Raw genomic sequence first — 12,278 nt, 5'->3', positions numbered from 1 at the left:
AGGATGGTGCCAGAAGTGTATGAATATGGACATGTGTATATATATGTGTGAGTGTATGAGTGGATGGGTTGTTCTTCGTCTGTTTCCTGGTGCTACCTCACTGACATGGGAAATGGCATTCAAGTTTAGTAATAAAAAAGTATTTTGATATTTCAGATAGCACCAAAAATCGTTAGGCTGAAGGAACACCATTTCTTAGCACTATAGGTCTTAAAAGGTTAAGATTCCAGAAATTCTTCTTTCCTGAACAAGTGCCTCAGTTATTCAAAGGATTAATGTGTCCTTGTACTGAGTAGTACTCTCTCATCTGAAAAATTTCTGCTCTCCATCATTTCTTGACAGAGGTGAGTCAACGTATGAAACAACTTTCCAAGACTGACTTTAAACCACTTATTCTGTGTTTTAACTTTGATCTACTATCCCATATCAGGAGATACAGGTATTATAAGTTTATGGTATTGAGAACTCATTACAGTACTTGTTTGACTGCCATAACTCATCCATGAAATACTTAGTACGCCTGCATTATATAAATACTGTGTGGCTATTTGGGGGGTGGGCCATTGTGATGTCCGTTCCTCTCCCTATGCTACAGAGTTTATAAAGGCAGGTTTCCTACTTTCTCAAAAATAATATATCTTCTTTTCTTTCCTTATTTTTGAACTCTGTAGCCCTTATTTTATATTTCATTGAAAGCTAGGCTTTGTTGAGAATTTTTCTTGACTGGGGCATAGGCCATGAAAAAACTTAAGTGAAGTTTTTGTTGTTATAAGTTAAGGTTTCAGTGCATTATTACATGACAGCTAGAGACTGAGTGTGAACGAATGGGGCCTTTGTTGTCTTTTCCTAGCACTACCTCGCACACATGAAGGGGGAGGGGGTTGTTATTCCATGTGAGGCGAGGTGGCGATGGGAATGAATAAAGGCAGACAGTATGAATTATGTACATGTGTATATATGTATATGTCTGTGTGTATATATACGTATACATTGAGATGTATAGGTATGTATACTTGCGTGTGTTGGACGTGTATGTATATACATGTGTATGTGGGTGGATTGGGCCATTCTTTCGTCTGTTTCCTTGTGCTACCTCGCTAACGCGGGAGACAGCAACAAAGCAGAATAATAAAAAAAAGTTAAGGAATGATTTGATTTTGTGCTATTTCAAGATTGAGTGCTATCCTCCATAGTTCTGTATGGTATCTACCAAGGGAATGATTTGATTTTGTGCTATTTCAAGATTGAGTGCTATCCTCCATAGTTCTGTATGGTATCTACCGCATAAAACAATTCAAATTGCACAGAATAGTACACATATAGTAGTCCTGTGGTTGAGAAAACCAAGAGCACCCATATTGCATGAATTATATTTTGTGACAATTATAGGTTTCTGAATATGCATCAGTTCATTTACCTTGTGTTGTTATATCTAGAATGAAACAATTGCTTTTGTGATTCACAAAATGAAACATATATCTGCTAAAGTCAACCACCTACCAGGAATATGGTTGAAGCCAGTGTGGATGACAAGTGCCAGAGAATGCACTATATGTGAAAAGAATGAGTTGCATCAGTTAATATCCATATAAGGTGAAGTAGAAGTTATCAAGTAAGAAAAGACAAGGAATATTGTATGAGGTAGGGTGATGGAAAATATGATAATGTGGAGCATGAGACAGAGTGAAGAACCAATAACTAGTAATGCATTATGAAAGTTACCAAAGAAGAAAGGCAACAGCAGGACAAACACCTTGTTTTACATGTTTGTTTTCACAAGTATTAGTGGTCAAAAGATATGATACTAAGTGAATTATCTTCATTATTTTTAGACAAATTTTATGGCCCATTTTTGATAACTATATATATTCACATTTCAGTCTCATCTTTTCAGAACTCTTGAAATAGAGACATCAGCTGTATTAGGGGATGGCTTTGTAAAGGCCATAACGAATCTTGGGGAATCACTTCTCACCCTTCAATTAAACTGTAAGTATAAAACTTTTTCATATAAGAACAGTTTATTAATAGAAGTTGAGCATAAAACCATCTTATATAATTTGAAATGTAGATTTATGTGTTTGTTTGGTATGCTACCACATTTTTGAATTTCTTGGATGTTAATTAGTGTGAGCCATGTCAAGAGTGGTTGGTGTTGATTTTTTTTTTTTTTCTTTTACATATTTGTCATTGCTCAAGTTAGCGAGGTAGCATCAAGAACAGAGGAAAATATCCTCACATGGCCCGCATCTCTTTTCCTTATTTTCGAAAAGTAAAATAGGGGGTAAGACTTCCAGCCCTCTGCTCCCACCCCTTATAGTTGCCTTTTATGACATGCAGGGAATACATGGGAAGCATTCTTTCTTCCTTATCCCCGGGATATAGACTGAAAAAAATTGTGCAACCCTTACACCATGATGCTGCTATTATGGTTATTCAAACTTGAACCACTGTTTGGGGTGGGCCAGACATTTCTTGATTTTAATTTGCAACATGCTTCTGCCAAGCAGTCCTTGATGTCAGGATCTCTTTCCTTTACTTCATGGCACAGCTTGATGTAGAGCCTAGCCGTAGGGAGAGTGTGGGACAACCATCAATAGAGCCTTAGTGTATGATGCATTGTACAGTCCCTGCATCTAGTTCTAAGTTCACCTAGACAGTTTAAGGCCATACCATGTTTTCTTTATTGCATGTTTGCTCCCCTGAACTATTTGTTCAGCAATTGCTGGTTGTCTCAGTAGGCATATTTAGAGAAAAGTGCAGCATGTTATTGCAGATGGATGATTACCAATGTCTAAGTTCATTTGCATTCTTCTGCAGTCATCAACTGTATCTAGTTCCTTTATGTAAACTCATCTGTGCGTTGGCAGTCTTAGTACCATTACAGGATTATTGTAAATCCATTTAGGGATCACTGTGATGATTGACTAGCATGAATAATTAAGTGCAAGGTTGGTGTAAATTCTTAGGAGTCCATCCTTGTTTATTGGATTCTCCAATAATGAAGTAGTTACAGTAATTGAAGCTTCTTAAATAGTCTGAAAAATCGCTAAAAGGGTTCCTGGTAAGTTTGGGGAGTGGCTGTTAGATTATTTTACGATTATCATTTTTTTTTATTGTAAGAATGCTTGTTTTTGGCTTGCTGGATAAGCATTTTTTTTTATAGAGTTCTTCACCCAATGTTGTTAATTTTTTTGTTATTCTGTAACTTGACTATACTTTGCCATGCAAAGGGGTCCTGGGGTAATTTTAAAATAGATGTATATTTACTTGTACATCTTTTCGTTCCTTAGGTATTGCTTACCAAGAGTTATATTGATGTGAAATGCAGATTGTTTAACACAGACTGTGAAACAATCATGTAATCCTGTCATGGCATTGAAGATTGTTATTCAAACTTGAGCCATTTTTTTGAAACAGACCAGTCAATTTAGATTTCCCATAGTTTATTTCTTCTCTCATCAGTTCTTTTTAGTTTTTGTTATCTTTTGCTGCAGTTAAATTGCCTCCTTTGTTTTGTGCTTATTTTTCAAGCAAGAAATTTTTGCTTATTATTAATATTTGGTCTTATTCTTCATCCTATTACAGGTGAAGAAGTAAGTCAAGAAAAAATTGTACTACTTGGTACATGCTGTCGACATTTGACAACCCTGCATATCACCACAGCAACAGTGGAGGGAGATGAGCTGCTCTCAAATCCAGGCCAATTGTTTTCTTCTCTCACAACATTACACCTCCAAGTGTGGAAAGAAGCAGTCTTAAGTAGTTAGTGAACCAGGATTTTATATTTGTATGTCACTACTGATATAGCTTCAATTCCTTTTCTTGAACTACAGATATTGTTAGATACAGAATCTTCCTCAGGTGTTTTGGTTGATGACTGTTCATACTCATCCAGGTGTCAAAGTCCCTCATCAGCTTGAAAACATTAACTGAGGAAATCTGTACAATGTATGGGTTATCACATAAATTTAAATATATACCTCTTATATGCATAATGAGTGTTTGAACTAGGAATCCCAATAAGGAAGAAGAAAAAGATGGGAATAATGTTGGAGGAAACAATAGATTGAAATGGTAATCCTTGAAGAACAGTATTATATTGGAGAATATTTGGAAAACCAGCAAGTGAACATCATAGGAATTACACGAGAAAATTGTTATGGAATATGTAAACATATATAGAAGGGGAAATGAACATGATATATGCAACAAGAAATTATTGGAAGAGGTAAATGAATGGTGATGATGATATTGATATTACTGTTATTCTCAAACTAAGAGTAAGGCCCTGGGTGCATTGAGGAATATGTGGAAGGAGAGGGCAGTTAGTAGTCCTAACAACATTATATGGATAGGAGACTTGGGCCCTAAAAGCAAAATAACATAAGAAATACTTGAAGGAAGGTATGTGGCAAGAAGTAAATTGATCATGTAAAGCATGAAAATTTAAAAGAGAGCCGTGGTAGCAAGTGCATTATGATTGAGAGAGCTGACACAGGTGTATTGAAAAGGTTCAGACATGTGGAAAGGATGAACAAAGACTGACTAAGAACATTTACATGTCAGAAGTGGAGAGAGGAAGGTGGGGATAGACCAAGAAGGAAATAGCAGATTGGAGTGAATAAGACTATGGTTTATCAAAGCCTAAATATTCAGGAGGTAAAGAGGCATGCATGGATAGATTGTTTTGGATTACTATGGTATCGAGGGAGCAGGGTAGGAATGCTGTCATTAGCTTGAACTTGGGCATAAGAAGCATTTAAGGTAAACCATGGAAAAATCTTTGAAGCTTTACTGAAGACCCATTCAGTAGCTGGGCTTTTAGCTTGGTCGGGGTCTGCCCTTTTGCAAGTCAACAACATTCAGTCAGCAGTCACATCATTGTCTTGCTGGTTATCGTACTGGTTGTCACATAAGTCTCAGGACCCTCTGACAGTATAGACATTTAGCTTCAGCCCTTCAGCCTGATTCCTCAGAAGGCTATGTAAGTGTGGGTTTTCGGGAGATGAACAAATACTTCATGTCAGACTAAAGGAATTCCACGGTTCTTCATTACCTAGAGTGTTGTAAATCCAGTGGATGGGATTTAGTTTCCTATGGAGGACACAGTAGCAGTCCATTGTTTCATTAACAAGGCCCTTATAGATCCTTCCCCTCATTACAACTGAGGAAAATTCTCTCCTTAGCAGTGTACAAGCCTCTTCTTATATTCTTGTTACCTGCAAGGAGTCTGCAGTGTAGTAGCTGATGCCTTATCAAGATTAGGTTTCATACTACAGAAATGCCTTTAAGGAGATATGTTTGATTTGACCTTTTCATTAGGGGTGGCTCTTCAAATGGATATCCTTGCCATCATTAAAGTGAATCCCTTGTTACTTACATTTGTTCTTTTAGCCTTCAATAAGGGGCTGTAGCAATTAACACCCTGATCATAGATTGGAACTATTGGAATCACATTTACCTTTTTATCCCAGTAAATCTTAGAGGGTCAGTTTTTTGGGAGATTTAGTGTCTTTAGTAGACTCACCTTGTAAGAGATTATTTTTGGTTTCAGGAACTTTTTTAGCTTTAGCTATGTAATTCTCCTTGGCTCTCTTTGCCCACCTTGATATAGATCCAAGAATTCAGGTATCGTTGTCTTAGGAGGGAATATACAAATGTGGGTTTCTCAAACACTTTTACATAGAGGCAATGTCTCTACTCCGGAAACTTTTTCAGCTGTTCCTTGAAGATTCAGATTATTTTGAAATTTCAGAAGTTCCCAGCTGAAATTTCTCTTATAACTTTTTTCATGATAAAACAACACTAGTAATATGATTACTTCCTGAAGGGTTGCCCTTCAAGAACCTTTGTTTTTTGGCTTTGGGATACACCTATCTTGATTTGCTTGGGGTAAGCTTCTCAGGTCATTCTTCTTGGAAGAGGCATGCAGCCTTTCTGTTCCAACTATATTAGGAGTTCCCAAAAGTCCTGGACTTGTTACAATTACTGTAGAAGAGTTTTGTGGCAGTTTAACTTCTCACTGTCTGCATGTAAAAACTTTCATTTTGGTAACCTTTGTTGCTGGAAGAAGTCAGTGAGTTATGCAAATGACCTCCATTTTGGTGATGATGTGTTATTGGTTAAGATTAATTTAAAACTCAGGTTTTTGGCAATAATGAAACAAGTCATGTGCTACAGGATAGCCTGAAAGGTAAGTGTTCTTCAGGGTTTTTCAAACTTTCTCCACAGTTTGCTCTCATAGCTTGTGGAACAAAACAACCCTGGGAGAAGGTAAGTTTGAAAAAAGGGAAACCTTTTTTGTCTGAGGTGGTGTCGTGTGAGCTAATATCTCTCACTTGATCTTCCTCTCTTTTGAAAAACATTTTTGTTAGATGATGGTAACTACCAATGGGATGATGCGTGCGTGTTTAATGAAAATTATGAAGCAAACAGCATGACAGTGAGAATGACACCATTGTTGAATGGAGGTTTTTGATTGGCAGAAGTGCAGACCTAGACTTTTATTACAACATATGGCAGGAAGTTTCTAACCCCAAGATCTTACTCATTTACAGCTCATGGGGCATCAGAGAGAAATGTTTATTTTTTACTTTTTTTGATGCATTTAACTTTTGCTTGCATAATTTCTCATATTCATTTAGCTTTACTGTTAGAATGTAAATAGAAGACAAGAACTTCATATTTGTGACAGCAAGGTTATCATCAAGATTTTATTGGAATATATTTTCCGTATTTATTTTGAGCTTCCAAAATTTAAGTGCATTGAGGTTTACTTTGCAAGTAGTGTTTTGTGAATGTTTTTATGCATGAACATGCATTCTCTGTAGGTTGCTGTAAATTGAATCTCAGTTGATGGGTATAGATATTCAAATTAATTATTCTTAGAGTCATATTACAGACTTTATGTTAGAAAACAATAAACATGAATATTGATCATTGATGCTGATGATTTTTCTGTGATCATTTACAGGTGAATGTGTGGAATTCTTCCTCTTGTGGTGCCGTAAACTGGAATCTGTGGTACTCAAGGCTGAAGTGGAATTTCTAACAGACCAGTATCTAAAGAAACTCCTTGCTGCTAATCCCCTTATACAGGCTAAGCGCATCATATTTGCATCAGATAAACATGCAAGTTATATCAGTGATGCAGTTTTCATGTGTGAATGTGATGCATTGTAACATATTCTAATCATTGTTAGAATATAAAGATTTCAAGTTGATGTTAAGATTCTGTTATGATTTTTCACCCACATATATTGACAGATATCTATTCCTTTTTCTAGAATCTCCTTGCTTATTCCTAGTGTTCATTATATAGTTTCTTGCAGAACTTGACCCAGATCTCATGGTCTTTTCTCATCCTTAGACAGGGTATTAATTTATTAGGTCTCCTCCTGACTTATTCTTGGTCTCCCATTTTCCTCATTCAGAAATGGCAATTTCTACAGCTAGTGATGTGCATCCTTTCTTCATTCTATTTTCTCGTTTGTCTCCTTTCTTTTGTAATTTCATGTTTGCAAACATTATTTCATTACTTTCATAATTATTTCTATTTCTTCATCTAACTGATGTGCCTATGTTCCCGTAACTATGATATCAACTGCTTCCCTTAAGGTGCCTTCTCTGTTTCTTGCAAGCTTATTTTAATATGTTTTCCTTTCTTCAAAGTCAGATCTCATCTATTAAGCTTCTGTGGAACTTAACTTATGATTAATGTGTCCACATTCTGCATCAATTTCCAGTTTTATTCCTCAGTCATAGTGTAACGGATCTTCCTATCCCAGCCATAGACTTCCATTCTTACCTTGAATAGTTAGCAGTTATTTTTGCTAGCATGTCATACTAAGGCTGGGCACACCAGTTCTGCAAATTGATTCTTACAAAAGGTGCATGTGGCCCTGGACAGAAGAGGTAAGCCTGCATTTGCTTCTGACAGGTGAAGTTGGTTCAGTAGCGTGAGAAGGATAAGTGATGAACATGAGGGAATGAAAGTTATGTCTTCAGAATGGGTAAATTAGGTGTGTTAAGTTTATGCGAGACTAGTTTTTGGGGGATAGTTGAGTGGAATGGGATGAAGGTTCTGACATCAGTCTTACTTAATGATACAGATTAGTTATGCTAGACAAGATGTGGGAATGTTAATTAAGGATGAATGATTAAAAAGATGTTTGATTGCGGTTATGTCAGCTCAAGGTAATGTTACAAAATTCAAATGTGATATGAAAATAACAGGACAAAATTTTGGATAGAAATGGAAAGAGTGGTGTAGGAAGTAGATCTAGAGGGGAAACTGTATGCTGGTTGACTTGAATGGATGGGGAACAGAGAGGAATATGGGCATCAGCAGGCTTCAGTGTTAAAATACTGTTTCCCATGTTTGCAAGGTAGCGCCAGAAAGAGATGAAGAAAGGCTACATGTGCTCACGTCCATTATCTAGCTGTCGTGTAATGCACCAAAATCATCCGGTCAGCAAACTTCTTGCATAAGTCACTATCATCTTACATTTTATTTCACAGTGACTTGTTTAAGAAGGATGATGACCTGACACACCCAATGACTTGAGTAGTACGTTTGGGTTTTGTTACCCGAGTGTCCTCCGACTCCACGAGGGTTACCATACTACCCTCACAACCTACTTCATTACCGTGTATGATGTGTTTCTGTTGAACTCTACAGGTGTCTGTGTATTATCCTCCATCTGTGATTTGTTACTATTTGTTTCTGAAGATGTGTTGAAATACACAAAAGTGCTTACGTAAATTTTCCTGCTTTGATTTTCCCTCATGGTCTACAATTTTATCTGCGATTGTCACATGTCTGCTTCGTGAATACATCACACACATTCAGGTAACAAAACCCGACCATGCTACTCAGGTCATCATCCTTCTTGCACAAGTCACAGTGAAATAAATGTAAGATGACAGTTGTCCAAACTACATAACATCTTACATTTATTTCACAGTGACTTGTGCAAGAAGGTTGATGAACTGCTTTGAAGAATGTGTGAGAAATAGAAAAACAGATGGATTTATATGTAGCATTTATGGACTTGGAGAATGCATATGATAGGGTTGATAAGTGATGCTTTGTGGAAGGTCTTCAGAGTATATGGTGTGGGAGGTAAGCTGCTTGAAGCAGTGAAAAGTTTTTACCAAAGATGTAAGGCATGTCTACGATTAGGAAGGAGTGTGATTGGTTCCCAGTGGAGGTCAGTCTTTGATGTCCCCATGGTTAATTTGTTTATGGATGGGGTGGTTAGGAAGGTAAATGCAAGGTTCTGGAGAGCGGGGCGAGTGTGTAGTCTGTTGGGATGAGAAGGCCTGGTAAGTGAGTCAGTTGTTGTTCCCCAATGATACAACTGTGGTGGCTGATTCGAGTGAGAAACTTCATGTTAGTGACTGAGTTTGGAAAAGTGTGTGAAAGGAGAAAGTTGAGAGTAAATGTGAATAAAAGCAAGGTTATTTGGTTCAGTATGGTTGAGGGCCAAGTTAACTGGAATGTAAGTTTGCATGGAGAAAAGTTGGAGAAAGTGAAGTGTTTTAGATATGTGGGCGTGGACTTATCAGCGAATGGAACCGTGGAAGTGAGTCACAGGGTGGGGGAGGGGGTAAAGGTTCTAGAAGTGTGGATAACAAAAAAGTGTATGTTTGAAGGAATACTAGTGAGGCACGGGCTACAGATAAGGGTGTACAGAGGAACGTGGATGTATTGGAAATGAAATGTGGCAGCCTTTTTTGTCTGTTTTCCTGGTGCTACCTTGCTGATGCAGGGAGTGGCAATACTGTTTTCCTGTGGGGTGGGGAATGGATGAAGGCAAGCAAGTAGGAATGTGTATATGTCTGTGTATGTCAACCCATTCACTCATATACACATAAATGCATTCCTATGAGTCCACGGGCAAAATGAAACACGATAAGTTCTCAAGTGCACTTTTGTGTAATAATCACATCATCAGGGGAGAATATCTTGATCACGCACAAAATTGTGATCCTTTCCGACATAAATGCATATTTATTTATTTATTTTACTTTGTTGGTTTCCCGTGTCAGCGAGGTAGCGCAAGGAAACAGATGAAAGAATGGCTCAACCCACCCACATTCACGTGTATATAAATACACGTCCACACACGCACATATACATACCTATACATCTCAACGTATACATATATATACACACACAGACATATACATATATACAAATGTACATAATTCATACTGTCTGCCCTTATTCATTCCCATCGCCACCCCGCCACACATGAAATGACAAACCCCTTCCCCCACATGTGCGTGAGGTAGCGTTAGGAAAAGACAACAAAGGCCACACTTGTTGACACTCAATCTCTAGCTGTCATGTATAATGCACCAAAACCACAGCTCCCCTTCATAAATATTCACCATTTCCCGCATTAGCGAGGTAGCGTTAAGAGCAGAAGACTGAGCCTTAAGAGGGTATATCCTCACAAGGCCCCCTTCTCTATTCTTTCTTTTGAAAAAATTAAAACAACAGGGGAGGATTTCCACCCCCACTCCCTCGCCTTTTAATCACCTTCTACAACACTCAGGGAACACATGGAAAGTATTCTTTATATATTTTATATTATTATTATGCTTAACTACTGTCTCCCACATTAGCAAGGTAGTGTAAGGAAACAGATGAAGAATGGCCCAACCCACCCACATGTATATACATAAATGCCCACACATGCACATATACACATTTCAACATTATATATATATATATATATATTTTTTTTTTTTATACTTTGTCGCTGTCTCCCGCGTTTGCGAGGTAGCGCAAGGAAACAGACGAAAGAAATGGCCCAACCCCCCCCATACACATGTACATACACACGTCCACACACGCAAATATACATACCTACACAGCTTTCCATGGTTTACCCCGGACGCTTCACATGCCTTGATTCAATCCACTGACAGCACGTCAACCCCTGTATACCACATCGCTCCAATTCACTCTATTCCTTGCCCTCCTTTCACCCTCCTGCATGTTCAGGCCCCGATCACACAAAATCCTTTTCACTCCATCTTTCCACCTCCAATTTGGTCTCCCTCTTCTCCTCGTTCCCTCCACCTCCGACACATATATCCTCTTGGTCAATCTTTCCTCACTCATTCTCTCCATGTGCCCAAACCATTTCAAAACACCCTCTTCTGCTCTCTCAACCACGCTCTTTTTATTTCCACACATCTCTCTTACCCTTACGTTACTTACTCGATCAAACCACCTCACACCACACATTGTCCTCAAACATCTCATTTCCAGCACATCCATCCTCCTGCGCACAACTCTATCCATAGCCCACGCCTCGCAACCATACAACATTGTTGGAACTACTATTCCTTCAAACATACCCATTTTTGCTTTCCGGGATAGTGTTCTCGACTTCCACACATTTTTCAAGGCTCCCAAAATTTTCGCCCCCTCCCCCACCCTATGATCCACTTCCGCTTCCATGGTTCCATCCGCTGACAGATCCACTCCCAGATATCTAAAACACTTCACTTCCTCCAGTTTTTCACCATTCAAACTCACCTCCCAATTGACTTGACCCTCAACCCTACTGTACCTAATAACCTTGCTCTTATTCACATTTACTCTTAACTTTCTTCTTCCACACACTTTACCAAACTCCGTCACCAGCTTCTGCAGTTTCTCACATGAATCCGCCACCAGCGCTGTATCATCAGCGAACAACAACTGACTCACTTCCCAAGCTCTCTCATCCCCAACAGACTTCATACTTCATATTTTCTTTCAAACTATTCGCCATTTCCCGCATTAGCGAGGTAGCGTTAAGAACAGAGAACTGTGCCTTTGTGGGAATATCCTCACCTGGCCCCCTTCTCTGTTCCTTCTTTTGGAAAATTGAAAAAAAAAATTATGAGAGGGGAGGATTTCCAGCCCCCTGCTCCCTCCCCTTTTAATCGCCTTCTAAGACACGCAGGGAATACGTGGGAAGTATTCTTTCTCCCCTATCCCCAGGGATAATATATATATATATATATATATATATATATATATATATATATATATATATATATATTATCCCTGGGGATAGGGGAGAAAGAATACTTCCCACGTATTCCCTGCGTGTCGTAGAAGGCGACTAAAAGGGAAGGGAGTGGGAGGCTGGAAATCCTCCCCTCATTTTTTTTTTTCCAAAAGAAGAAACAGAGAAAGGGGCCAGGTGAGGATATTCCCTCAAAGGCCCAGTCCTCATCCTCTGTTCTTAACGCTACCTCGCTAATGC

At 38.4% G+C, this 12,278-nt stretch overlaps 2 protein-coding genes across 8 annotated transcripts in view; one reads left to right on the top strand and one right to left on the bottom strand.

The window, feature by feature from the left end:
- Positions 1-12,278, bottom strand: part of LOC139765166 (abasic site processing protein HMCES-like) — a 55,917-nt gene that overhangs the window by 16,220 nt on the left and 27,419 nt on the right. The gene's annotated exons all lie outside the window — the stretch shown is intronic.
- The window catches only part of LOC139765164 (uncharacterized), a 37,639-nt gene that overhangs the window by 20,240 nt on the left and 5,121 nt on the right, over positions 1-12,278 (top strand). For 5 of the 6 annotated variants that reach the window (XM_071692414.1, XM_071692413.1, XM_071692410.1 and 2 more), the window contains 3 exons: positions 1,895-1,989; positions 3,589-3,765; positions 6,977-7,134. In XM_071692414.1, coding sequence (XP_071548515.1) covers positions 1,895-1,989; positions 3,589-3,765; positions 6,977-7,134 — 430 coding nt within the window. Of the gene's footprint in view, positions 1-1,894; positions 1,990-3,588; positions 3,766-6,976; positions 7,135-8,523; positions 8,770-12,278 lie in introns of those variants that run through there. The other variant, XM_071692415.1, reaches the window with a different exon arrangement.

This window comes from Panulirus ornatus, chromosome 53 (genome assembly GCF_036320965.1).
Source record: "Panulirus ornatus isolate Po-2019 chromosome 53, ASM3632096v1, whole genome shotgun sequence".
In the NCBI taxonomy this organism is placed as follows: Eukaryota; Metazoa; Arthropoda; class Malacostraca; order Decapoda; family Palinuridae; genus Panulirus; species Panulirus ornatus.
This window is presented reverse-complemented; position numbering and strand designations above follow the sequence as displayed.